This window comes from Haemaphysalis longicornis, unplaced genomic scaffold (genome assembly GCF_048455015.1).
Source record: "Haemaphysalis longicornis isolate Haplotype H1 unplaced genomic scaffold, Haemaphysalis longicornis Haplotype H1 scaffold_8, whole genome shotgun sequence".
Classification (NCBI taxonomy): Eukaryota; Metazoa; Arthropoda; class Arachnida; order Ixodida; family Ixodidae; genus Haemaphysalis; species Haemaphysalis longicornis.
The window spans coordinates 143,731,324-143,755,065 of record NW_027526445.1 but is presented as its reverse complement, the minus strand read 5'-3'; the positions used below and the strand labels follow the sequence as shown (position 1 = coordinate 143,755,065).

General features: G+C 46.7%; 1 protein-coding gene and 1 long non-coding RNA gene across 11 annotated transcripts in view; both read left to right on the top strand.

Annotated features, from left to right (window-relative positions):
• Nucleotides 1-5,934, top strand: part of LOC144149853 (uncharacterized) — a 51,322-nt gene extending 45,388 nt beyond the window's left edge. For all 10 annotated transcript variants that reach the window (XM_077681564.1, XM_077681562.1, XM_077681559.1 and 7 more), the window contains one exon: nt 5,544-5,934. In XM_077681564.1, the coding sequence (XP_077537690.1) occupies nt 5,544-5,841 (298 nt within the window). In that variant the 3' untranslated portion in view covers nt 5,842-5,934. The remainder of the gene's footprint in view (nt 1-5,543) is intronic.
• Nucleotides 5,935-13,424: 7,490 nt separating this feature from the next.
• On the top strand, nt 13,425-17,634 carry LOC144148162 (uncharacterized). Its single transcript, XR_013317983.1, has 4 exons — nt 13,425-13,728; nt 14,110-14,200; nt 14,788-14,911; nt 17,515-17,634. It is a non-coding gene; the product is annotated as an uncharacterized LOC144148162 (long non-coding RNA).
• The last annotated feature ends 6,108 nt before the right edge of the window (nt 17,635-23,742 follow it).

Sequence of the window (23,742 nt, the reverse complement as noted above, 5' to 3'; positions counted from 1 at the left end):
CGCAGTGCGACTCCCGGGGCCGGGTTCACACTGTTTGTACAACCGTGAGCCACACACGAACCAACCATACTTGTTTTGATCTCGTTACATGGCGCGCACACGAATCAACAACACTTTTTCGTGCACGCAAGGAGCGTGTGCTGCAACAACTACGCGTCTTCTCCCCTAGCAAGATGGCATCGCGGCGACTTCACTTTACGGGCGCCCCTTCCACTCCAGCAATTTTTTTTAACCTCTTCGGTCCACAGTCCCACAGGGCCTCGCCACTGGAACGTATGCGGGGTTGCTTGAGAGATCACGGCGTGGCTGACTCAATGAACAGGTCTGCGCCACATCTGGCCCAGGCACAGGACAGTGGGCAGGCATGGGAGATCGTGCACATGGGTAACGGCTCGATGATGGAACAGCATGTGGAAGCTAGGGTTCCGCCTCCAGATGAACACAAGACCGCACGCCGGGCACGTCACGAGCTCCAGGCACGAGACAGCCTGTGAGTTTTCGGGGTCAGCGTGAAGAACTCTTAGGAACAGCAGCTGTTGCGATCCGAGTTTGCACTTAAAGGCCAACTTCACTCAAATTTCACCCTGACTAAATGCCTTCGAAATGTGTAGTAGGTACCACGAGAACTACTGCGACGCAACCGGTAGCTCTGTGCAATGCGTGGTTATTCAGTTTCAGCGCCCTTGCAGACGACAAAGCACCTGCCGGCGTGTCGCGCAAACAGCCATTTAGCGGAAGTGACATGCCAGCCGTCCAGGCCGATCAGCCTGCCTCGCCACGGGAGAATCCAGCAAACTGATATTTCGCGCCGGTACGCCCGGCCTTCATGGCTCGGAAGAGGCTTCGTTAGCCGTGTTATGGTCTAGCCACCATAGCCGTGTGGTTCTCTCCTCTTCGAGTGTCGTCGCGACATCATGCCTACGCGGTGTGCTGCTGTCGGAGCGCACGAATGGTGTTGTGCGTGCGGGACAAGCGCTCACTTCTCCGCACGCCTCCCACACCACCGCACGCGCGCGCTCACGATCTCCACCTGGCTGGCCGAGCCGGCCGCGCCGGCCGGTGCGCCGTCAGACCCGGACGGCCAGGCAGGCCGTCCGGCCGCTCGCGCTGACGGCTGATACGTCACTTCCGCCTGCCCGTAATGGCCGCGTTTTGCCCAGTTTCGTTTTCAAAATCGTCGATTTTTGCTGGTCGCGTGCGGCATAATTACGCACATTTTAGGCGTCATACTTCGTACATCGCGGTCTTTTTAGTCATACAATGCAGGAACAGTGATTTCGCGCGGTCGAAATTTTGAGTGCAGTTGGCCTGGGACACTGGTCTTGAGGACATTTTTGTTATTTTTTAACCTATGTTCGTCAGATTTACACATTGAGTGTATTTCAAAATCCTGAGCACAAATATGCAGTCAGTTTTCATCTATTGGGTGTAAGTTTAGAGTTGTGCAACATGCTATGTCACTCCGTTTCGGGCGAATTTTTCATTATGTACCTATGAAATAATCAAATAGCTTTTATCCCTTTGTGCTCTAGAAGGACCAAGGAGTGCAACTATACCACTGCAGTAATTTTAGCATGGTTTCTGCAAATGCTGTAAAATTCATAAATGTCAGGTCATCAATTTACAATGTTTTTGTACAACTAACTGCATAAAATCTTGTGCCAGCGAAAGGAAATTCTGTAATTTTGTGGCTTTATTGCACTGTTCAGTTCATAAGCTTTTGAATGCAGCAAAAATTATGTAAAGCGAACCAGTACATCCCAAGATATTGTACCCGACAGCTGACCACGTGGGGAAAAAATTGGTTCTGAGAAAACGGGGTACGAAGTTTGCAAACATAGGCAAAAATGGTCATTTAGGCGACTTCAAAGGGCGACAGCTTTGTGAATACTTATGATACAGCTATGATATTTTGCAGGTGCATTCTTTGGGACCTGTAGACTGCAAATAAAATTAATACAGGAAATTGATTTTTTGGCAAATTTTCGGTCCTCAAGACCAGTGTCCCCCCTTAAAGGCCAACTGCACTCAAAATTTCGACTTCTTGAAAACCCTATTTCCGTATAGTCTGCTTAAAAAGAAAGCAACATGCAAAATACAACAGCTGAAATACGCACGTGGACGCCGCAAGCGGCCAGCAAAAATCGGCGATTTTGAAACGGAAACCGAGGAGAGCGCGGCCATTGCAGTGACGTTGCAGCCGTCCAGCGAGCGGCCGGACGGTCACCAGATCGGGAGAATGTCTGCGCGCAAGCTCTACGCGCGCACGGGGCAGCAGAGCTCGACCAGTTCTCCCGCTGCGTGGCTGGCCAGAGGAAAAAGCCACCGTAGGCTGGAACGTCACAGGCGCGTCATGGCTGTTTACGCGATCCGCCGGCAGGTGCAGAGTGGTCTGCGGCGGAGCCTTTTTAAACGCTTCTGACTGATTAACGAGGCGTTTCACCGGGCTACCACTTGTGTCTCAGCTTATTTGGGGGTACTTACTACGCATTAAAAACAAATTTGGCCTAGGTGAAATTTGAGTGCAGTTGGCCTTTAAGCGGCCGTGACGACAAAGTACAGCTTTGTTAAATTTGGAAGAATTGTCTTTGTTAATTCACCCAGTTCCATTCTAGCCCCGAAAGGCTTTTTCGTTACCGAAAAAGTGCAACAAATATTGAAAAACTCAAATTTTGTGCTACAGTGATTTATTACAGGCAGGAGTGACATGACACTATGAGCCAACCCTAAAAATGTTGAGTGTGATAACCGCACATTAACATTCAAGTGATATGATCAAAGGGGAAACTCTCAGCGTAGGACGGCGTACTCGTAAGTGCACTCATTTCTCAAACTTGTGAGTGAGTACGATGATGCGATACGATGACTCAGACAGAAAAGGTGAGTACAATGACAAGTTAGTACATTATGAGTACAGTACCCGGAAGTACTCTACTACCGAGTACCTGCACTTGCGAGTAGTACTCTGGAGTACTGTACTCGTGAGTACTGTACTCACAATTGCATGCATTCGCAAGTAGTAGTCAAACTCCGCAATAGCGAAAACCCGTGAGCACGAGATTCCCGCAGCAACGAAATATTTTCAGATCCCCGTTCATAGACACCCATGTTTTTCATATCTCGCGGCAACGGAATGTTTTTGGAAAGCGATCTCGCAATAAATAAATTTGCTGCAAGTCCAGTCAGCCTTTTATCTACCCAAATTTTCCCAAAAGTGCTCAAATGCAGTTCTTTTGGACTAAAAGTGGGTAAACTGCCACAGTGCGCTTGCGTGGCCGCAATTTCAAAAAAGATCGTGCAGCAGGCAGCCATGGAGGCAATCTCACAGCTACACCTCCAGGAGGCGACACATGATGACTTGGGCTACGCTAGCCGGCTACTGCTGAGCAGAGCATGTGCCTTCGTTGGGTGTATGGCGATCGGCACGTTTGCTTTTAATATGCCTCCTCCAGCCAAAAGCGCAACTTTTAACGCTACAAGATAAGGCAGCCGTCATTGCCCAAATCAGTAGCCCAAGTGGAGGAAGGGAAGATAGCACCGACGAGTTTGGAACCACCTTCAGCTCGCTCTATCATTTTGAAGAGCAAGGACACCACTCTTTAATGGCGCACACGCGCGAAATAAGAGTGACAGGAGTGGCGTTTCCGGACATCAACAAAGCAGTGCTTGCTTGGTTTTGTGAACAGTATTGGAAAAACATGCAGCGAAGGCAATTTGCGGGATGCTTTGATTGCATTTGACATGATTCGGTCAATCTTAGGCACACACGACGACTAGCAATGAATCGCTTCTTGTAGTGTAAAATCTGAGCTGGGAAGTAGCTGCAAGGTGAGGCTCACAAAGGGATATCACCGACTTTCGGAAATAAATTTTTGGTTAGCGGGCGATTTTCTTGTTTTTCATCTTTCATTGTTGCGGCAACGAAATTCCTGCAATTGCAAATTTTTAGGCTTTCGCGGTGGTTTTATTATTGCAGAATTCGGCTGTACTCGTGAATACTCCGCTCATGAGTACCCAGTTCAATTCCCGGTACTCATGAGTGCTGTACTCATGAGTACCGTGCTTGCAAGGAAAAATTTGTGAGTTTGATCTCATCAACATGCATGCACAAGTCTCGCGCATTTCGCAGTGCACCTTAACTCTTGAGAGGGCACGCTGGTCTTAAACCAAAAAAGCTCATTTTTGCAGTGATCATGATGAAAATTGAGGGACATATGTAGTTTTTCATTTTAATTGTAGATATAAAATTTGCCTGTAAAATGACTATTCAAATTTATTCCGATTGTATGTTTGATTTTCTGACAGCTTTTGGGAGAAAACTGCTCGAGTGATGCAGCTGAACGACGTACTAGTGAACTGTGCACAAATCAAGGAGTGCAGTAAGGCTAACATCACCTTGGTGATGTAGCCTCCACCTGTATGACATAAGCAGTACAATTCGTGCATTGCATCAGGGGGTTCATACTTGCATCGAGATTTATAGAAAAGCAGGATTCTAATTCAGTTCGAGTACGGCGTGGTTGCTGCACGGTATGCGCCGTTAACACCACGAGAGAACAAAATTCGCGTAATGTAAAGGCAAAAAATAAAGTCCTAGACGGTATTCTCGATCTACTCCCATTGAAATGGCAAAACAGGCTCAGTGAAACGCCTGCAGGCTCGAATTTTTGGCTGCACCGACACAACTCTCCTGCCTGAATGTACTGAATGTATGCATTAAAACTTCAGCAGTCATGATCCGCACGTGAAACTGTACCACAAAACAGTTCTCAGAAAAAAAAAGGGAAGACGAGTGTGTTTCCGGTTCATAGATATCTAACCATTCATCAGCACGGGCAAAGTGAAGCATGAACGCAGGCTGGAATTCACCTGCGCCGAAACAACACTGCTGTCTAAATGTTTAGCGTTAATAACGGTTGCTGTCGTGACCGGCAAGGCTAGCGCAGTTCTCGAGATAGTGTACAAGAAAGACGCATTGCCCTGGAGATTCGCAAATTAAAACAGGAGACGCTAAGTGCTCGTCGTACGTAGTACGTTTCGCTCAACATCACTGCGCAGCTACGCAGCAGTGCCTGGGCATCGTTCCTTATAATGCTACAATAGCACTAGCAGCGTGTACAAAGCAACTAAAAATATCGCTTTATGAGGCTGCAGACTAGTGAAGTGGCGGACCAAAACGTGGAACCGCAACAGCGTTCCTACGCGATGCTTCCTTTATCATGGTTCCTTTATCATGCTTCGTTTATCCTTTACCAGTGTTGCTACCGCTGAATGTTCAGTGTGGCCTGCCTTTTCACGAAGAGTCTATAAAAGTTTTTTTCCTCCTCCCCCTTCCCCTTTGTAGATCTCCGTGGCCAAACCGAATGCTATTTATTTCTGATGTCATTTCAATAAAATGACATTATATTTGCTGTGTGACCGGGGGTATAAATACTCCGAAGCTGGCCACCTGAAGTGCTCAGTGCATCACTGCTGTGTCTGGTCTTGCATCTTTTGCTTGGCCCTGACCGCACCCTCACCCCTTTGCTCTGCCTTTGACACAGGCGCTGTGGTCTGGCCCTAGAGCGAATGCACAGCCACCCGGAGCTGGTGGAAGAGGTGGCAAGGCTCGAGGAGGTGGACGAAGCAGAGGCAGCTTCCATGGTTCGGGGCGGACTGCGGAGCATGGAGGGACTGCATGAGTTCATGCGGCTCGCCGGGGTCGTGAGAGAACAAGTGTTGTGCCACGAGCGCGAGGACGGCCGCACTCAACTGAACGCCCTGAACGAGTACTGCTGGAAGGAAGTCAGGCGCTACCTGAAGCTGTGGGACGTCAAGGAGTTAACTGCAGAAGTGCCGTGACAGCAGTCTAGGTGCTTAGTGGATGGAGTGATATGGAGCTAGACCAATAAAGTTCAAAGAGAGTTGTTGAGGCATCCAGCAATTTGCACTTGTCCTTTAGACGTACCTTGCTCCCTCTCTCAAGGAAACAAACACTCAATGATAAAGGCCTGTTTCGCTTCCCGCTGGGAACTCTTGTAAACGGAAACTCTTGTTTCCGGCACGGTAAATGGTAAAGTGTGCAGAGGATTCTAGGCAACACGGTTCGCTTAGGAAGCTAAGCACATACAACCAATTTTTTTTAGGATAATGACTTGATGGGGAAACAGTGAAGTGAAACTCCTCGGCAGGAGCTGTTTTCGCATACAACCATGGGCTGCACAAGCTCGTTTCCTCATAGAAAACAACGCCAAGGCTACTCGAAACTTTGAATCTCGGAAGAGGGCACAATTCGTTTCGGGTACAGCTGGCGAGAAAACAGAAGTAAAACGAATGAAGCTTGTGTGCCACAATTGGAGCACTCACAGTGTGCGTAATAGTTGCTCCTGCGCCCTCTATATTCTCTCGGAAGAGGGCACAATTCGTTTCGGGTACAGCTGGTGAGAAAACAGAAGTAAAACGAATGAAGCTTGTGTGCCACAAACGGAGCGCTCACAGTGTGCGTAATAGTTGCTCCTGCGCCCTCTATATTCTTCCGCCATAAACGGGAGCAATGAGCTGTGTGCAATTGCTTTACACTCTGGTATACTACCAAAAGTATAAGACACATACGAAAGTTGTCTTCTGTAGCTTTGTGGTGTTTGTACGCTCGTAAAAAATTGCTTTAATCAAGGTTGAACTACTACGTCACAGATTAGTTAAATAAATAGCCGTTGCAGTGTGATGCCGTCGACCCCCCCAAAACCCCATCTTGGGGCCCCTTTAATTTTGTGGCAGCCCTTCAGTTATAACCCTGCATCGGTCTATGCTGGAACTATTACGGCAAATCCCCTCCAATGCAAACAAGGCCCGTGCAATAAAATTTCTCGCTTAAGGTGCCACACATATTGGTGTCAGCAAGTGTGGGTTTCGAAAAATTTGTGACGATCACAGAGGCCCGAAACTGAGAACGTAGAGTCCAAGCCACAGTTGCAACCAATAAGTGCAACAGTGTTCTCTGCTTTTCACACTTCATGAGATTTACCTTGTAATTAACCCGCAACACTGGGCTCATGGGAGGAACTGTCTGGAGCAAATGATCGATCAACTTTAGTGCTGGCAGAGCACCGGAGTGTTCACATGCTTCCGTGCACTGCAGCGCTTATGCGGGCGTTCTGTTCTGCTTCACGGTGGCCTGTGTACACAATATCAAATTGTATGTCTATTCGAGCCGTCCGCATTTTGCTACCGACACACTTCGATGCGGGCAATGGCAGTCTACGGCAGAAACCGAAACTCGCGTGCGCTAAGGCCAGTTGTGGAGAGTGCAGCGCTACCGCCATCTCGTTAAGGCAAGCGTATTTCCTCGCTGTAGAAGGTCTATAACTGCAGTGAACTGTGCTATACACGGTTTACAGCATAGCACTCTGGGTGCGCCCATGTTGGCCGGTGGGACGTCCTTGGGATGGCTGGCTTAATTTTGGTCAGATTTTTGCTGCGGGAAGTTTTTTTTATTCATGTATGATGTAATGGCTTGAATGCAAGAACCATGTTGCCGCCTATCGGAACACTACATTAGATTTAATTACAGAGAGTTGTAGCAGCAAACTTCCATTTCATGCAGCCTCAGTGATGGCCCTGCATCAGACTATGCTGAAAATGTACCGTTAGTATTAATTAGTATTAGTATTATGTACCATTTGTATTAGTAGTTAATGACTTGCGCAGCGAAATGTATCGCTCAAGATTTCAGATACTGGTGTCCTTGAGAGTGCCCTTCACAGTGGTGTGATGCTCACTGAGGGCGCAGACTGAGCATACGTTCCGACTCGCATTTGTAATCGATAACTTTTTTTTCTGCTTCCCACACTACATCTGATCTACATGTGATAATAAGTGTGGCACATGGGGTCTGTAGAGGGTAGCTGAACTGTTGGGAGCGAATGACTGAATCACGCTTGGTGGTGCCGTGCCTGAGACTTCACATGCTGCCGTACATTGGAGTGCTTCCGCAGACGTTCTGTTCCATTTCGCGATGACCAACAGGAGCTCCATCTGTGTCCACAATATTAAGTTATGACTTTGCTTTGTGCCTAAGCCATTTTGCTAATGACGCACTTCAAGCGGACAAATAGGAGTATACGAAGAAACCGAAACCGGAAAAGGTCAGTACAAAGCAAAGTTTGAGATCCCACCTCGGTGCAGCGGTACGGCTACAAAGGAAAGCTGTACAGCTTTCTCAGTAACTTCGCAGTTGAAGAAAAATTCATCCTGGTGCAGGGTTCTAACCCGCGACCACCGCTTAACCGGAGCAGTCGCTCTACCAACTGAGCTAACGAAAAGGCTAGTAGTTTGTAGCATGAGAGCAAGAGTAGTGGCGAGTGCGGCACTGGTGCCACCTGGCTAATGTGGGCCTAGCTGCTCGCTGTAAACGGTCTATAATCAGTGCCCCTGAGTCCTGGCACATGCAGAAGACTATGAAGTAAGCTTACAAAGCACCTTATATCCCTTGGCGAAAGGAAAATCCGGCAGTCGTGCATATACAGAATACTCCTCTGGCGCAACTGTCACGCATGCGTGGAAAAAAAACAGGTTAAAGATGATTAGGAAGAAAGGGGAGAGAGAGTGGCCGGTTTTATTCCTCCCGTAGTAGACTAGTGCTTGGCAATGAAATCAAGCGACAATGGCGCGCAGGGGTTGCCGGCGGAGCAGCATCAAAGTAGGGTACGCCACCTGGCACACGTACCTCTGAAGGGCAGATGTGATTACGATGATGATTAAAGTCTTCCCCTTTGAATCGGGGTGACGGCATGCGCCACCTCACATATCATAGTCATTTAATTAAATTTAGTTAACCCACAACTCGTCTTTCTTTTTGATTCTGCCGCGCCGCTACCTCTGGCTGCGATGACCCTTTATTGATTTCTTTCCTGCTCCTTTTCCACCAGTACTCAAGTCGCTGGTAGTATCCACCCCTGACCTGTTGATGCTGCCCTTAAGACAATCAAGGCAGTATCACACAGGCAAAAAGTCAGGGGGAAATAAAGTGATGTAAAAAATGGAATAGAAGGTACTATTTGAACTGTGTAGTGCTGGGAACGTCTATACCATGGAAAAATGAACTTTTGCATCAGTTCCAATGGTGGTACCCTGCTGTTGGAATGTGGAGTAGGCTGTTTGAGAAAGGGCTCTGCCATATGGGGTGGTACCTGCGTAGTCGGCAGAAATAAGACAGAACCGGTTGAACGGATTGTGTAGGAATGTGATAGCCCCTGTCTGCCCAAGCAGTAGAAATTGCCAAGACCAAGCATGGAAAATCATCAGTGGCCAATCTGTCCGAGCTTGGCAATAACTCGGCCGCCATTATTGGCTGGCGCTTGGGAAAGGTGACATGCTGGAAGGCCAATATTGGACAACGCTTGGCAAAGTATGTTGCCTTGATAATGCCTATGGGTGGACCCCACGCTATTTTCATGCACATTTTTGGCTTTGTGGCCAGCCCTTATGACCAATGCCTATTTTATGAGTTGCCTCGCGGCCCGATTTCTGCTTTATGCATGCCATTATAGAGGAAAATATTTAACGCATTAATAACTAATGCGCACTCAAATAATTTCCTGTACAATGGCTTGTATAAAACAGAAATCGCACCGCGAGGCACAATAACCGAACTGCATCAACTTTGCGAAGCATTTACGTGACTTGCCAAAAACAATTGAGCAACAAGACACCGGGTCTCTTTGTTTAGTTTTTTTTTATTATGAACATCAAATTTCCGAGAAAACTGGCTTAACAGTGGCAAGAATACGAACACAAAAACGAAAGCAAACACAATAGTCGAGAAAAAATTTTAAAAAGCGCTGCTCATGAAGTGCGAACCGATGATGTTTCGTTTAACTGCTTGAGATGCCTACAAAACAGAAGCTTTCAGGTAAATGAAAGCAAGACCCTCATCCCCGGTAATTCGCCGACCTGCCAAGATCACAATATGTTGTTGAACAGCACTATTGCAGAATGGCCCAGCTTGGAAGGCTTGTCTCTGCTGCATCCACCACTTGTCCACTGGAAACACCTTTACATCGTAGCGCCTGTAATAAGTAAAAAAAAAAAAAAAAAAGCTCACTATAATGTAAATGCACGCTGCTTAATAAGCAGCGTGCATTTAGCGTGCATTTAGCCTTACCGCATGTCCGTGTGAAAATATTCAGCCTAAAGTTCTAGCTTGTTAGCACTCGCTATGAAACATGAAACGTACTGCACTATTCATTTTTCGATATTGCGTTTTACGGTAGCAGTTACTTGGCTCGTTCTTGAGAAAACAGTCAGGAATTTCACCGAAAATGGACGTCACTGTTATTGCAGTCGCGCAAGGCAATATAAAAAAAGTCCAATAGACAAAGCAACACGCCAGCGGTTCCGTGAAATTCTGTTGTGGCTACTGTAGCCACATAAACAATTAATCGCGACTGAAATGTCGTGCCGTCAACGTTTTATTAGCGTAAGTTTTGTTTTCTAACAACGGACTACAAGGCAACGTACTACACAATGGGTTCGGAACGCACGGTCGTTCACGTTTCTTTTTTTTTTGCAAGACATCTATGCCAACTTGGCGGTTGAATAGAAACCTTGTGACCTTTAAATGAGTTATATTTTTTAGGGGTAATCACATAAAGCGACCATTAAAGCGACGCGCCAAACCTAACTGATTGGGTATTAAAGGGACACTGAAGTGATATGTAAACATTGCGGGATTACTAGCGCAAATTGTAGTCCGGAGTCCCCAGGCCATGTTTCGACCACTCTAGGCGCGTTTACGCGATTTTATTTAGTAGAAAAACTAATTCGAAAACGCTGTCCTCCTCTCTTTACGCTCGCCCATTTTCTGTGGCGTTTTCGTGTGACGTCAGGAGGGGATGAGCTGGCAATTGGCTGCGCCACGGCTGCGCTACTGCACGGCTCCCCGGCCGACAGAGTCAGTCGGCCCAGCGTTTCGTCCGCCGGCCGCCGGCGGGTCGTCGCAATCAAGGAGGTTAAAAAAAAAATTGCTTGGTCGCAATTCGTTCGCTTAGTTGAAACGAAGCCAGGACACGTTTGTGAATGGAAGAATGTGCCTTTCTTTACTTGGTTTGTTTGTACACTGTATCTAGCTCCAAGTCAAGGTCGCTTCACACAAGCGCTGCACATGCGACGCTTCGCTGACTGGTACGCCAGTAGGAAAATATAAGGCCTCTTGAAGGCGGGAGAAGAGTCAGCGAAGTCAATATAGGTACTAAGCAAATAAAATCAACTGATATTTTTACCGTACAGCGTAAAACTAGGGCGCGGGAAGCACTTTTTTGCGCTGGGCGAACAAGCACAGCGGTCAGCAGCACGACTACGCATCTGCGAACGCTTTTCCGTCTACGAAATGCAATTGCTAGACGTGAGCTACTGTGGAAACTCGGGCGACGCTTACTGCACGATCGCAATACAACAAATAGTCACCTAAGCGGCTTGAAATGCCAAAACTAAATAAAAGTGTAAACCGGTCCGTAGCCTAGCAGTCTGAGGCGCTAGGAATTCATTGCAAATGTTTTGCGAGTCACGAGTTCGAATCCCCGCGGGTACGTGCTTTTTTTTTTTTTGTAAGTTAACTTTTTTGTTTTCCGCCGATGTTTTCTATATTGAGTTCACCTTTTTTGGGGCCGCAACGTTCATGGCTACACGAACTAGTTCACAAAACGCGCGCAGGCTGGCACTGGCGCGCTAGCGAGTTCTCGTTGGCGTGCTGTTGCCATAAGCACCGACTGCTTGCAGGCAGTGGGCACAGGCCAGAATGAACAGACCCTTGGCCTGGTGCGAACACGCTTTTTACGATACAGGCATGAGGGAGGCAAGCTCCAAATATGGGGGAAAAGCGCATGACATTTGGGCGTCTGCGGGTACGCGGAGGGCGTTCATGCACTGCGTAGGTCTCGGCTAGTGAATGCTACGACTACAAGCCGTCCTGGGAGGCTTATCTTGTGCATTTTACAGCCGACAACATGGCAGAAGCGCGGTACGATGATTACTGAGATATTGAGAATGCCCATCCAACAAAGCCATTGGTTATGTTTTACAGAACCGAAACCGAAACCGAAACTTGTGTGATGGCTAACCTTGGGCATCGTCCAATCACGGCGCCCGCCTTAGTTGGTGCGGCCGCCGCAAACCGCGCATGGTAGTTTTTCTTCTTTCGCGCTTTGTAAAATAATTACCGATTTGTCAACCGGATAAACGATGAAAAGTGTGCTAATTTGAGCCAGTCTACGCAGTGCAAGCAAAAACGGGAGCTTGACAAATTCACTTCAGTGTCCCTTTAAACTGGTTACGGCGTTGCTGTCGCCTTCACTCACTCCTGCCTCGTCCGGCGCGCCAGATGCGAGCGGAACCGACGGAGAATCCCCGCGGCAGTCTAATTACTTTGTCGCTCGACAATATCTTTGCGTTGCTCAAGAAAATAATGAAACGAAAGCTTCATTTATAGCTAGAGTTTAATGAAGCCTGCTTAATACATCCGTAACTGTTATACTGCACACGAGTCTAGCTTCAACGCATGCTAAACGTCGTGAACCTGCAGTGGGTGTACGGCCGCTTGTTCGGAAAACACAAAGCCGGAAAAAGGATAGCTAGAACTGGCGTCACACAAATGGAAGTACATGTATGTGACCACTTAATTCTTCACAAGAACCAAGAACGCTAAGCAGCACTCACGAGCGCCAGTATAAACGGCAGCTGAAGTTTTGGCGGGAACGAGCGCGAGCTCTCCCGTACCGCGCAAGGAGAAATGAAATGGTGACTTACGTTTTCAGCGGCGGCTGCAGCAGGAAAACGATGTTATTCCACCAGTCAGGTATACTTCAAACACAGCCACCGACACCAAAACGCACCTTACAGACACGTACAGAAGTACTACGGCGGTTTCAATTTCACAAAAGAGACAGAGACGTCGGAGCGACGCGTCCGTTCACCAGCCCCACCGCGGAGAAAAAGGACGCGCAAAGACACAACGCTCAAGTAGTCCCACAGGCACCGTTGCTTAGGACCGTTCATACCATTCATACTGAACATGTAACGCTATCTCTCACGCTCTTTTGAATACGCTGCACTTTTGAATAGCTGAACCGTCGTGTTCAGATGCGCACGGCAAGCGCGTGGAAAAAATGCGCTTTTATCCGTCAGCTGAAGCTCGGCCTCCGATGGGCTAGAGTGAACTAGAATAGGGGAGTGGCCCGAGCGGGCGGAGACGGCGTTGCTTTCGGCGTGCCGCGCGCCGTCGACCACCGCTAGGGTGGCTAGGGGCGCTCGTGCACGATCTCGCAGCCGGTCAGCCGCGCCCACGCTGTCGCCGCACGGAGCGGCTAAAAGGAGGAAAGAAATCCTTGGGTCACGTGATCAAAACGTGACGTCACTGAGCTTGTTTTTGAGCGCCTAGGGACAACGCCGAAGTAGGCGCAGCATTTCCCTGGGTCCATCCCTAGTGAACGATTTGCGCTGTCAGTACCCAGCGTGTCAGTTTGTGTTGATTGCTATCAATTGAAGCTGCAAATGCGTGAATATACCGTGAATGCTAATATTGGTGCGATATTCCTATCCGATCAGGTGTCTTTCTTACCTACATACTACTACCACATTTCAAGAGACTTGCAGCCTGAGCTCAGCGTAGATCAGCCATGGCGTTCTCTGGCGTTTGCTGTCACAGACGCGGAAGAGCGGAAAAGAGGGCATCTATGCGCTCATTTTCCCAGCAAGGTCAGTAACGTTATTATTTTATGTTTGTTGTAGTTTTTGTGTTTACACCACTGTACTGTGTATTCTTGTTTGCATGGCCGCCTCGGCCTCCTAGCTGTCATTCTCGTTCCCGATAGTATTGTGACAATTGATGTTTAATCTTGAATTCAAATTTAGCGTGCGCTGCATACTTGGACGAGGAAGAGACAATGGAAAAAGACAAACCAGACGTTGTCGCGCATACCAACACCTGCTTCGTGTAGCCAACGTGCCTGTGGTTTGTCTTTTCCCAGTCCTTGTTTCTTCAAGTATGCAGCACACGCTAAATTCAAATTACGATGCTATGTCCCCACACACTCCGGCCGCAGTTTCAGGCGTTTCACTGTTGTTCCTTTTGTGTAGGAGCCCATAACATTGCTCAAGTTTGAACGAACCGGTGGCGTGTACTCCCCCGAAGCTCTGTCCTGGATCTGTGAGGTGCAGTGCCTCGAACGTAAGTATGCATGTGTTTGATAGCGTTAATCTCGCGAGTATGTCGTGTGCACGCATCAGAGTTCTAGCTCTTCGGGCAGTTAAGTTGCGTTGCGGGAGATGAATGGAAAACGTCGCTTCTGTACAGAGGACGTAAGGATATCGCGGCCAAAGGGAAAAACAAAAGCGTGAAATCGTGAGCCAAAAAAGACGGAAGAGGGAGAGAGAAAGGATAGACCAAATGACAGCGGCAGAATCAGATCGTCCAAGGGGCAGTGAAGGTTAAGCGGCATTTTGGGCCCTTTGGGCAGCATTTGGGCCCAATCGTACAATGAACTAAAGGCTGCGCAAAGTTAACACTGCACTCGTTCCTCCCTTTACTTGAATAATCCTTGTTATTAACAATGCGGCAGAGATTGCCCACTTCTGCTTTTGCAGAAAACAACACAGGACAATGCGCTGTATGTGTGTTCTTTTTCTTGTAGTCGGTTGTCCTGTGTGGTCTTATTCCACGTCGCCATCTTTTACGCATTTTGTTTTTCAAAGATGTATTATTAGCCTACCCAACTTTCAGTTGTGCTGACACAGCATTTAATCCTGTTCCTGCAGCATCTGCATAGGAGGGCTTCCAGTGGAAAAAAAGAAGTGCTTGGACTTGGCCCCTACGATGTTGGTGCAGGGCCTGGAGAGCAAGGCTTGGTCTACATCCTTTCTGGGTACCCATGGAAAGCAGGTGTATGCCTCCACAAGTGGGTCGTTTTGTGGTACACTCAAAATTAGCCGCAGACAGACTGTGTCTGCTCGCAGACCACCCTGGTAGTATGACCATCAAATATGTAGCTGTGTCCTAGTTACTGACGGGAAGACTTAACAAAAAATCAACTGCCCATCTGTTGAAACGACAAAAATGGGGTATGTGAAGCTTTCCGAAACCAAGTCCAACACCAAATTAACCAGCCCAGTACTGAACACCTGTTTCTTATTGGGACGGTCTGATGCGCTGCAGTTGTGCTCTCTAGAGCTTTACTGATGCAGGCAATCCATGACCTTCCGTAGTGTACAACCATTGTCGTTAGATGGAGGTGTACATTTCCTGTGTAATTTTCCACTTCTATGCAAATCCAGATTGCTTCGACTGTGCTGGAATGACGCAGTGGGATAGATGTCAGCTTCATAACATGAGGGACCCAGGTTCAATTCCGATCACGGGAAGCGTTTTAATGTTTTTTCGCTTCACCCACGATCGTCATCATTAGAAAAAGTTGGCTTTCTGCAGTGCATTTTGGGTGGACTACAGACACATCAGCGAGAGGCTGGAGGCTTCACTTTAGTAAATGAAACTGTACCAAGTACAGTATGTGCGTGAAGCTTAAGCATTGTACATGAGCCAAGCCAGGGAGGAGTGGTTATAGGTTAAATCCTTGTAAAGAAAGTTCACAAAAAGTTCAATGTGAATCACTGAGCTTGCAAACTTGTCAAATCTAAACTTGACACTTTATTGTACCAGTCTTTCATGCTCAGCTGAGGAATGGTGGACAGATGGGGGCAACAACTGGCAGAAAGGGTCATTAGCTTGCAGTTCATTTGTCTATGTAAATATTCTAAAAAAGTACTGGTATGAAATTTTCGTGTTACATTTTTCCCATTTCTATGGGTGCCTACCAGCCCAGGAATCATAGAATGGAACATTAGATAGTCAACCTCAGGATATATAATTATTTTGAGCCTTGTTTATTCGTGTCAGTTTTGGCTTGGACAGAACGAACACCAAGGCGGCCGCCATGAGATAATGGCACTCTTGATGTCGCTGTTCTCATTGCATCATGGTCAGACTAGATGCATGCTCTAGAGTGGCCCAAGCTGGCCATGGCCGCACGCGTCTGGGCCGCACGATATCAGTCCCAAAACTGTGACATGATTCACAAGGCAGTGCAGCGTGCACCATCAGCAGCCAGTGTGTTGGCTAAGTCACTGGAGCCCTAATGTCGGCAGTTTGGGGCGAACTGCATGGCGAGGCACTCCACGTATCTTGCTTATGCCAGTGTCGAAAGGGTATTCATTCGGAGCTTTCTTGTGCATGCAAATATTAAAATTTATTTAAAATATGTTATACTGAATGGTTGCTACTAAAATCTGCAGCTACAAAGGAAACTTTTTGCATAGTTATCTCAGCTTTGATATTTCAAGTACTCCTTTTAAGTAGAGCCTAATCATGCTATGAACGTTTAATAGTGGTGCTACTCCTTTAAGGTATTCTTTACTTGTTTTAAGCTGACTTGTTTTTAGTTTGGAGTTAAGAGAGACCGTAACATTCTGGCCGCCCATTTCTGGCCATTAGTATTTCTGAGTTGTTCTTCAAAACAGTTTTTGCTCGGCACTTCTCTGAAATGTCGAGGACACCTAACTGAACTTAGTCGTGATTAATGCATTATCGTGCAAAGGTGAAGCAATCTCCACCCTTGCACTCACCTGGTAGAGCATCATCCTTACATCATAAAAAGGCTTTGTTTTTCCAAATCTTTGCCACTTCATACCACTATAGAATTTGCTGCCAACATAGGGGTGCTCTCCAGCTGAATCAGCCTTAGGTGTCACAGGAGTGAGAGTAAGAACTTTAAAATAATGTTAGAAATAAGCACAATACAATAGCTTTCTATTTTGTAACTGTTAACAGGTCGACCAACCTCATTGCGACTGTAGGATGTGACTTGTTCGTAGAAGGGCAAAATCAGAAAAACAGAGACGAGCAAGTAAGTCATTGTTGTACAACAGCTTCTGCGACACCTAAGTTAAGCTGTCTGCAATTTACGTGCAAATAAAATTGTTTTCAAGATGTTTGCAGTTTTTTTGCCTGGTTCAAAGAGACTGGTACACAAAATTTTGAAGAAAGCTGGAGTTGGCCGTGTTTTTATTTGTATTAGGAAATGTGTGGAAATGTGCCATTTTATTATTTATTTTATAAATTTTCTAACTGCTACAGGAACGTTAATTTGTAGATGTAGCACCATGTATTTGGTGTTCTATGTTTATTTATTCAAGATACCCTTATGGCCCCACGGACATTAATGAGGGGTGCGGTACCTGAGCAGATTAAACGAAGAATAATAACATAAGAGAATTCTGCCATGTGCGTACAAGAAAAAAAATGAAGGAAAAAAGATACAGCAGAAACGTCAGTGTCCACACGCATACTAAAAAACGTACACGCAAGCAACACAATAATAGTGTACTGTGTTTAAGCTGTTTGTTCATTTGAATTGTGAATGGGAGGCTCCTAAGGAAACATATGTAGTGCTTGACCAGTTTTCAAAATGCTATTTCTTTTTTACTTTTCAGTGACAGGGGTCTCAACAAGCATCTGGATGCACCTACAATGTTTGTGCTGAGCACCTCTGATATGTCGTCTTCTATGGCCGTGAAACTGGGAATAAATAAAACTAAAAACTGTCTCCTTCATTTGGTATATTCCTTTTACATTGTGCAGGAACGGGGAAATAACATGGAGGACAATACCCAAGCACTTGCACGTCATCGTCCCCTGGTCACTTATTGGTATTTATGCTGCAGTTTAAACGAATTGCCAGGTAGCCAACATTCACTACCAATTCAAGTAGTACCTCTCAAGCTGAAAAGTTATAAGACATTTGTCCGAGGAACATGTTAAAGGTCTTCACAAGAAGACATTATTAAAGATTGAGACGCTACACTGCAGGTTCTCTTACAACAGCAGGTTCTCAAGATTTTGCATATTTTAATACTGGCCTTCACATCTGCTCTTGAAGCCTGTAAGTTGGAAGCAATCTAATGCTTGCTTTACATCGGTTACTTCAAAGGGCTAGTGTCATAGCAATCAAGGATCCTGCAATAACACAATTTTGTTAAGAGTTAGATCCACTAAATAAGCTACGCTACCATCTATTGCCAATAAATATGCATTTTGGAATGACCACATCTGGAAACTGACTAGAAGGGTCAGTATCTCATCCTACGTTTCTTTTTAGTTTAAATGTGGCACACTGCGTGCGCACAAGTAAAACTGCTATTGCGATAACTGTTCTCCCGGGTACACGCGCGGTTGTAGTAAATCTCGCAGCCGTGAACGGAATTTCTCTTTGATTTTCTCATCGTTCTTGAAAGAAGCAGAAACTTAAACGCAGAGGTAATTAAGTGTCGGAGAAATATTGAAGAAGACGTCCTCCAAATCTGATTATTGGTTGGCGCGGGCCAGCAGTAATATATTAGGGCCACAGAGGAGAAAGAAATTTTGAAGTTTTTTGAGAATAAAGGAACCAGCGCAGGACAAACTCGGGGTGACACCATGGACACGGTCAGGCAGGCACGCTCCGCATTAAAAAAAATCGTTCAGCAAGACACCCGTAAATTGAAGTAATTACAAAAGGAAGCGTCAGTTCCAGCCGTTTCTTGTGTCGTCTGCTGCTAGACACTGGCCATCGCTTTCTCTCGGCTACTTACAGGGAATTCCCTAGGAGGCGACGCGCGAAGCCACATCAAGCCTGCTCGCTGCAACAACAAATTCCCTAAATGTCCCTAACGTTTGTCCCCAACTGACAGTGGTTTCAGGAGCCAATCAAAACGTGGAATAATTTCCTCCTTTTAGCCTCATGCGTCGCCGCAGCCCTCAGACCGGACGAAACGTAGAACTTGGAAGGCGGTGGATGCACGCGCGTTCGGTGGAATCGGTGTGGAGGTTCTGACGTGTTTTTTAAAACAGTGAGAGAGTGCATTTCGTCAAGGACCAGCATGTAAGGATGATGGCGAAAAGAACAACTGATGCGCACTGTTTTGACCAGGCTGTCACGCCGGCTATCAGGGCGCTCCAAAGGCGTATTTGTTCGCCGCCCCAAGAGACGAAGAGGTTCGAAAAAAGTGGAAGCGCAATTTGCGCCGGCAGGAGAGAGAGACCAAGCTTTTTTATCGAGCTTTTAGGGGGGGTGGTTCCTCATTTCAGGTAACCATGTGCCGTCCCGGCTCGACTGGCCCTCTCGACCAGCAGAAGTTGATCTTGAGAAAGGGAGCTGGAACTCAGTATGTCCCACTGCTCAGGAGTAGGGGAAGGAAAAGGAGGTGGGAGGTCTGGGTTCTTGACGCACTCCCATATTATGTGCCATAGAGTGCCTGGTTGAGCACAGAATTTACATTGTGCGTCGAATTGTGTGGGAAATAACAGATGCATCCTGACTGAATGGGCAAACGTATTTGTAACTATTAGGACAAACCCCTCACAGAATCGTCGGCTGCAGTGTGCGAGCTCCAGTTTGTGTACAGGCCGTTCTGCACCGGTTTGTGCTAAACATGGAGAACGCGTTCACTGAATGTTTCAGTGTTCTTGAGCTTCGTTGGGATATCATCCTTGACATTTTGAGTGTGGTGAAGGCTAAGCAGCGGTGGGAACTTGAGTGCAGTGATCATTGTAAGGCTGTTGCAGCAGAGGTGCGTTTTACCTCACGACCCGCATTCACTTCTGCATCAAAAGCATCAACAGATGCAATGCAAAAAGACGGCAATCTGCAAAGTATGCTAAACTAGGTAAATGCCCGTAGTACTGGACCAAATTGCGAAATAAACATGACAGCACACTGAAAGGTAATCTGTTCTATCTCGTTCACTGTATGTGTACTATAAAAATTGTAATCGGGTTTCAAAAAGGTGAAGCTGGGTCATTATATAGCTATACACAACTTTGCTTAACATGTGGCATTGCATGTAAGTGTTAACATTAGTTACTGTTCTTTTTTTATAGTAATTATAACAAGAAATTATTACAAAATAATTTGCCTTTCGCCTGATAGCACCCTTGATCTCTAAAAAATAGTAAAGACTCCATACCATATTGGCAAGCAAGCAGCAGTTAGTTTCGTTTTTGTGATATGCGGCGGGTCTAATCTTCATTTTAGGAGATTGGGGGTGAGGGGGGTCAACGTGCTTATTTGCGCACATGCGCCGAATAATACATCTGAGTTTACTGCAACACCTCAGCTAAAAAAATTGTCGCTCTTAAATGCTGCTATACGAGCAATGACGTGTTTTTAGAACCGATGCTCTGCCCTGTGCAGAGACTAACAGTCCATGCTGAACACCTGCCAGTTCGGAAAAAGTAGTTAATTGTCAATCGTCAGGCAGTATTCGGCGGGTTGCGGAGAACACAGGTGACAGTTAATTGACATTCAGAAGCGTCCGCGCCAGATATAAAGCTCGGGGTGAATCAAAATCGCGGATAGCGGAACTAAAGTGCCTGCAACCAGAACGGCTCACCACATATCGAGGTCACAGGTCTTGTGCTCGACCTGGAGCAGCAGTAAGTAAAGCAAAGCAAAAATTACATTTGGCCGTTTAGAATCTTGCTTAGCTTCTGAATGCCTTTGAAAGCCGAAAGAGAACGCGAGAACATCATCGTGCAAGGCCAGACGCGTAGTCTCACTGCGCCAGACCAGCTGCGAAAGGGCGCAGTCGCGCCACCTCGCGGTGTCGACGCCAACCGGAGCGGCTCGGCGCCGCCGCTCGGGACACTCCCTTATTCTAGTTCACTCTAGATGGGCTATCCGTGTGACGTTACTTCCGGTCGCGTTTTGCTTGGCGCTCTATCAATCTTTCATCCGAGTTACCGATGAGTGGCCGATAGCTCGGGAGCCAATGGGGACCCATGGGGTTTCCAATCATTGGCTATCGGCCTCTGCTGCTTGGGTGACATCCAAGCTCAGTATGGGTGTTCTGGTCGCAGTGGCGCTGGGAGCAACTACATCACAGTTGAAATCGCTTCCAAATGGTTGTGCTCCACCAGGGTTTAAAATGACAGTACATTTCTGGTAGGTTACAACCATGTCGCTCGCACACAATTGGGTTACGTTAAGCGGGAAGTCATAGCGATGCGTGTCAGGGTTACGAATCCAGACAGCCAAGCTCGTAGGAAGGATCTCCTCGACGACACCCACCCATAGGTGGAGCATTGGCCAGCGTTCAGTGTCAGCGGTGCCGTCCCCGCCGCGTGAAACATTCCGCTCCGATATGTACAATTCGAGTACTGCCCGAATGCACCGAGCGCAATGCACTGTTATTCCCCTTGGTTACTGCCCCTCTCTTTTGAGCAATGCTAGAAACGAGCCCGGTGCACGATGTGGCTTGTATTAAAATAAAATGCAATATAACAAATGTTGAAAATCATTCATAAATACATACGCACATGGATCGGCTGAATATCCGATGGAAGGACAAAACTATATAAACTGCGCAAAACAGCAATTTTTACACGGGGTATAACATGGCACAAGCCACGAGCACCGAATGGGCCGCGGGTGCCAGTTTTTTGATACCCACGCATGATTTTGTGCAGCATTTGAGAGCTGTTGATTTGGCCGAAACCAACACGTCAGTAAGCTACAGAATGCGGTTAAAAAAAGTAATGTAATGCAAACTATCGGCACCTATATGTACATGGGGTGTCACGTCAAAGTTCTCCCGAGTTCTTTGGCGGGCATCATTAAACAATATGGCATCCTTGCATTTCAGGAAACAATGTTTACCTGTTCCTGGTGCATAACACGAGCGATATTTTACCAAAGACACTGAAATGTTTGTTCTGTGCAGTCACGTTTAACGGGCAAGACTTTGGTGTGGGGCTTCAAGACGTGTTTCTCTTAACAAAGCAGCATTTTACGGGAGCGCAAAAGAGCATCTTGCCCACTCCGGTTCGAATAAATGAAGCTATACAATGGTGCTCAGAAGTTTAGCTCGAGGCACGTTGTACATTATGATCAGGAAAGAAACTAACCAACAAAAGAACCCATAAAGGTGCACAGTCATGGACGAATGAAACGCGAACATGAAAATATGATCCAAAACACACCAATAGCGTGATTCCTTACCGTTTAAGTGTAATTGTCGGGTGGGTTTATTACAGAAAGAAGGATTGAAATTGTGTCTGTCCAAATATACCACTAGCGAACCGCTATTTATTCTCCAATATCCATATTCTGTGATTTTGTGTCTTCTCAGCTAGTTCATATTTTCGTGTTTTCTTTTCATTTGTACATTACTGCACACATTTCACGCATATATACAATGAAATCTCGGCATAACGAACTTCAGGGGGCCGTGGCAAATCGCTCCTTATTCTGAAAGGTCGTTGTAGCGAAAATCGCAAAATTTAAGACAAAAAATTACAGTGTAGACCATTTATAACATAACCGCTTATATAGTGCGGATATAACACGGTTTTTCCGGGCCATCGGTAGGCCTCCCATTGGAGATCAATGCATAAGCTTACCACTTATAAAGCGGTGGGTTTTTTGACGGGTCTGCTGATCTAGCAGTGCAGCGGGGCATCGTTCTAGGGCCGCAAAAGAAGGAAAAAAGATGGATGCAGCCACCGGAAGCAGCCTGCGCTCCCCTCCCTCTTCTAATAAAAGAAAGGCACTCTTCCGTTAGTGTGTTCCGTTTGCATACACGTGATAACCACAACTTCCCTTGCTCTGAACGCGCCGCTGAGGAGCCTTGGGCAAGTTGTTGCTATTGCAACCTTGTGCAGAAGAGCAACAACCCTTTTCCTGTTTCGAACATGGGGAGATAGCGAGCCGAGCGACACCGGAGCTTGCCACAACTTGCACATTGGGCTGATTAGCAACCGCCTTCGGCATCGCGAACGCAAGTCACGGATGAAAAAAAAATATAGCCAGCTTGCGTTCATATATCACGCTGTACCGCTGCTATAAGCCAGGCTTCCGCCCTGTCTGCGGCATCTCAAAAACGACAGGCGGAAAAAAGTAGAAAAAAAGTTCCTTTCTGCGGCAAAGCAAATTGCAGAATTCGGTCTCAAAACAGGCCTCTATAAAGTAGTATGATGGCGGATCGTTCACCCACTTTCTAGATGCCCCCCCAAACAAAACAAAAAAAAACACCCTTTGTGTCTCCTGAACGGCTCCTGATATCTCGATCATGGTCGTATTAGAGTGTTCTCGCCACAACTTCAACTGTGCATACCGTGCTAAGTGAACCCTCACAGTGCAGTGAAGACTTTATAAACCATCTTCCCCTACCCTTTTCCCATGTCCCCAACAGGGCCTATTGGCCTCCTCCTATAATCCCTCCATTCCATTCCATTCTCCTCCCACATTGCACCAGGTTTTCTGAGCCCCGATATATAACCTCTGGGCATGCCTTCGCGCTCCATGGCGCCCCTAAAACCTGAAGCGCCGTCGCCTAAATAGGCCGCGCAACCTTCTTTTTTTATCCGCTTTTAGCTTTAACTTCATTCTTTTTTTTTTACTTTTTTCCCTTAAAACCACTAGAATGGGCTTGCGCTTTCTGTGGAGCAAGGTGCAAGGCCTCCACTTACTGCGCTTTGCCGTGTCGTCTGCTAGCCTACGTCTCCGGTTGCAACGATTGTTTCACTGAAATATAAGAATCTCTGGAGTTCAAAATATCAGTTCCTAGTACTGAGGCGTTGTTAATATGTCACGGAGTTAAAAAACGATCGTTATTTTGAAAAGTTCCGTATTCTGAAGTCCGTAGTAGTGAAATAAATTTACATTAAAAGTATATAAGCAGTGA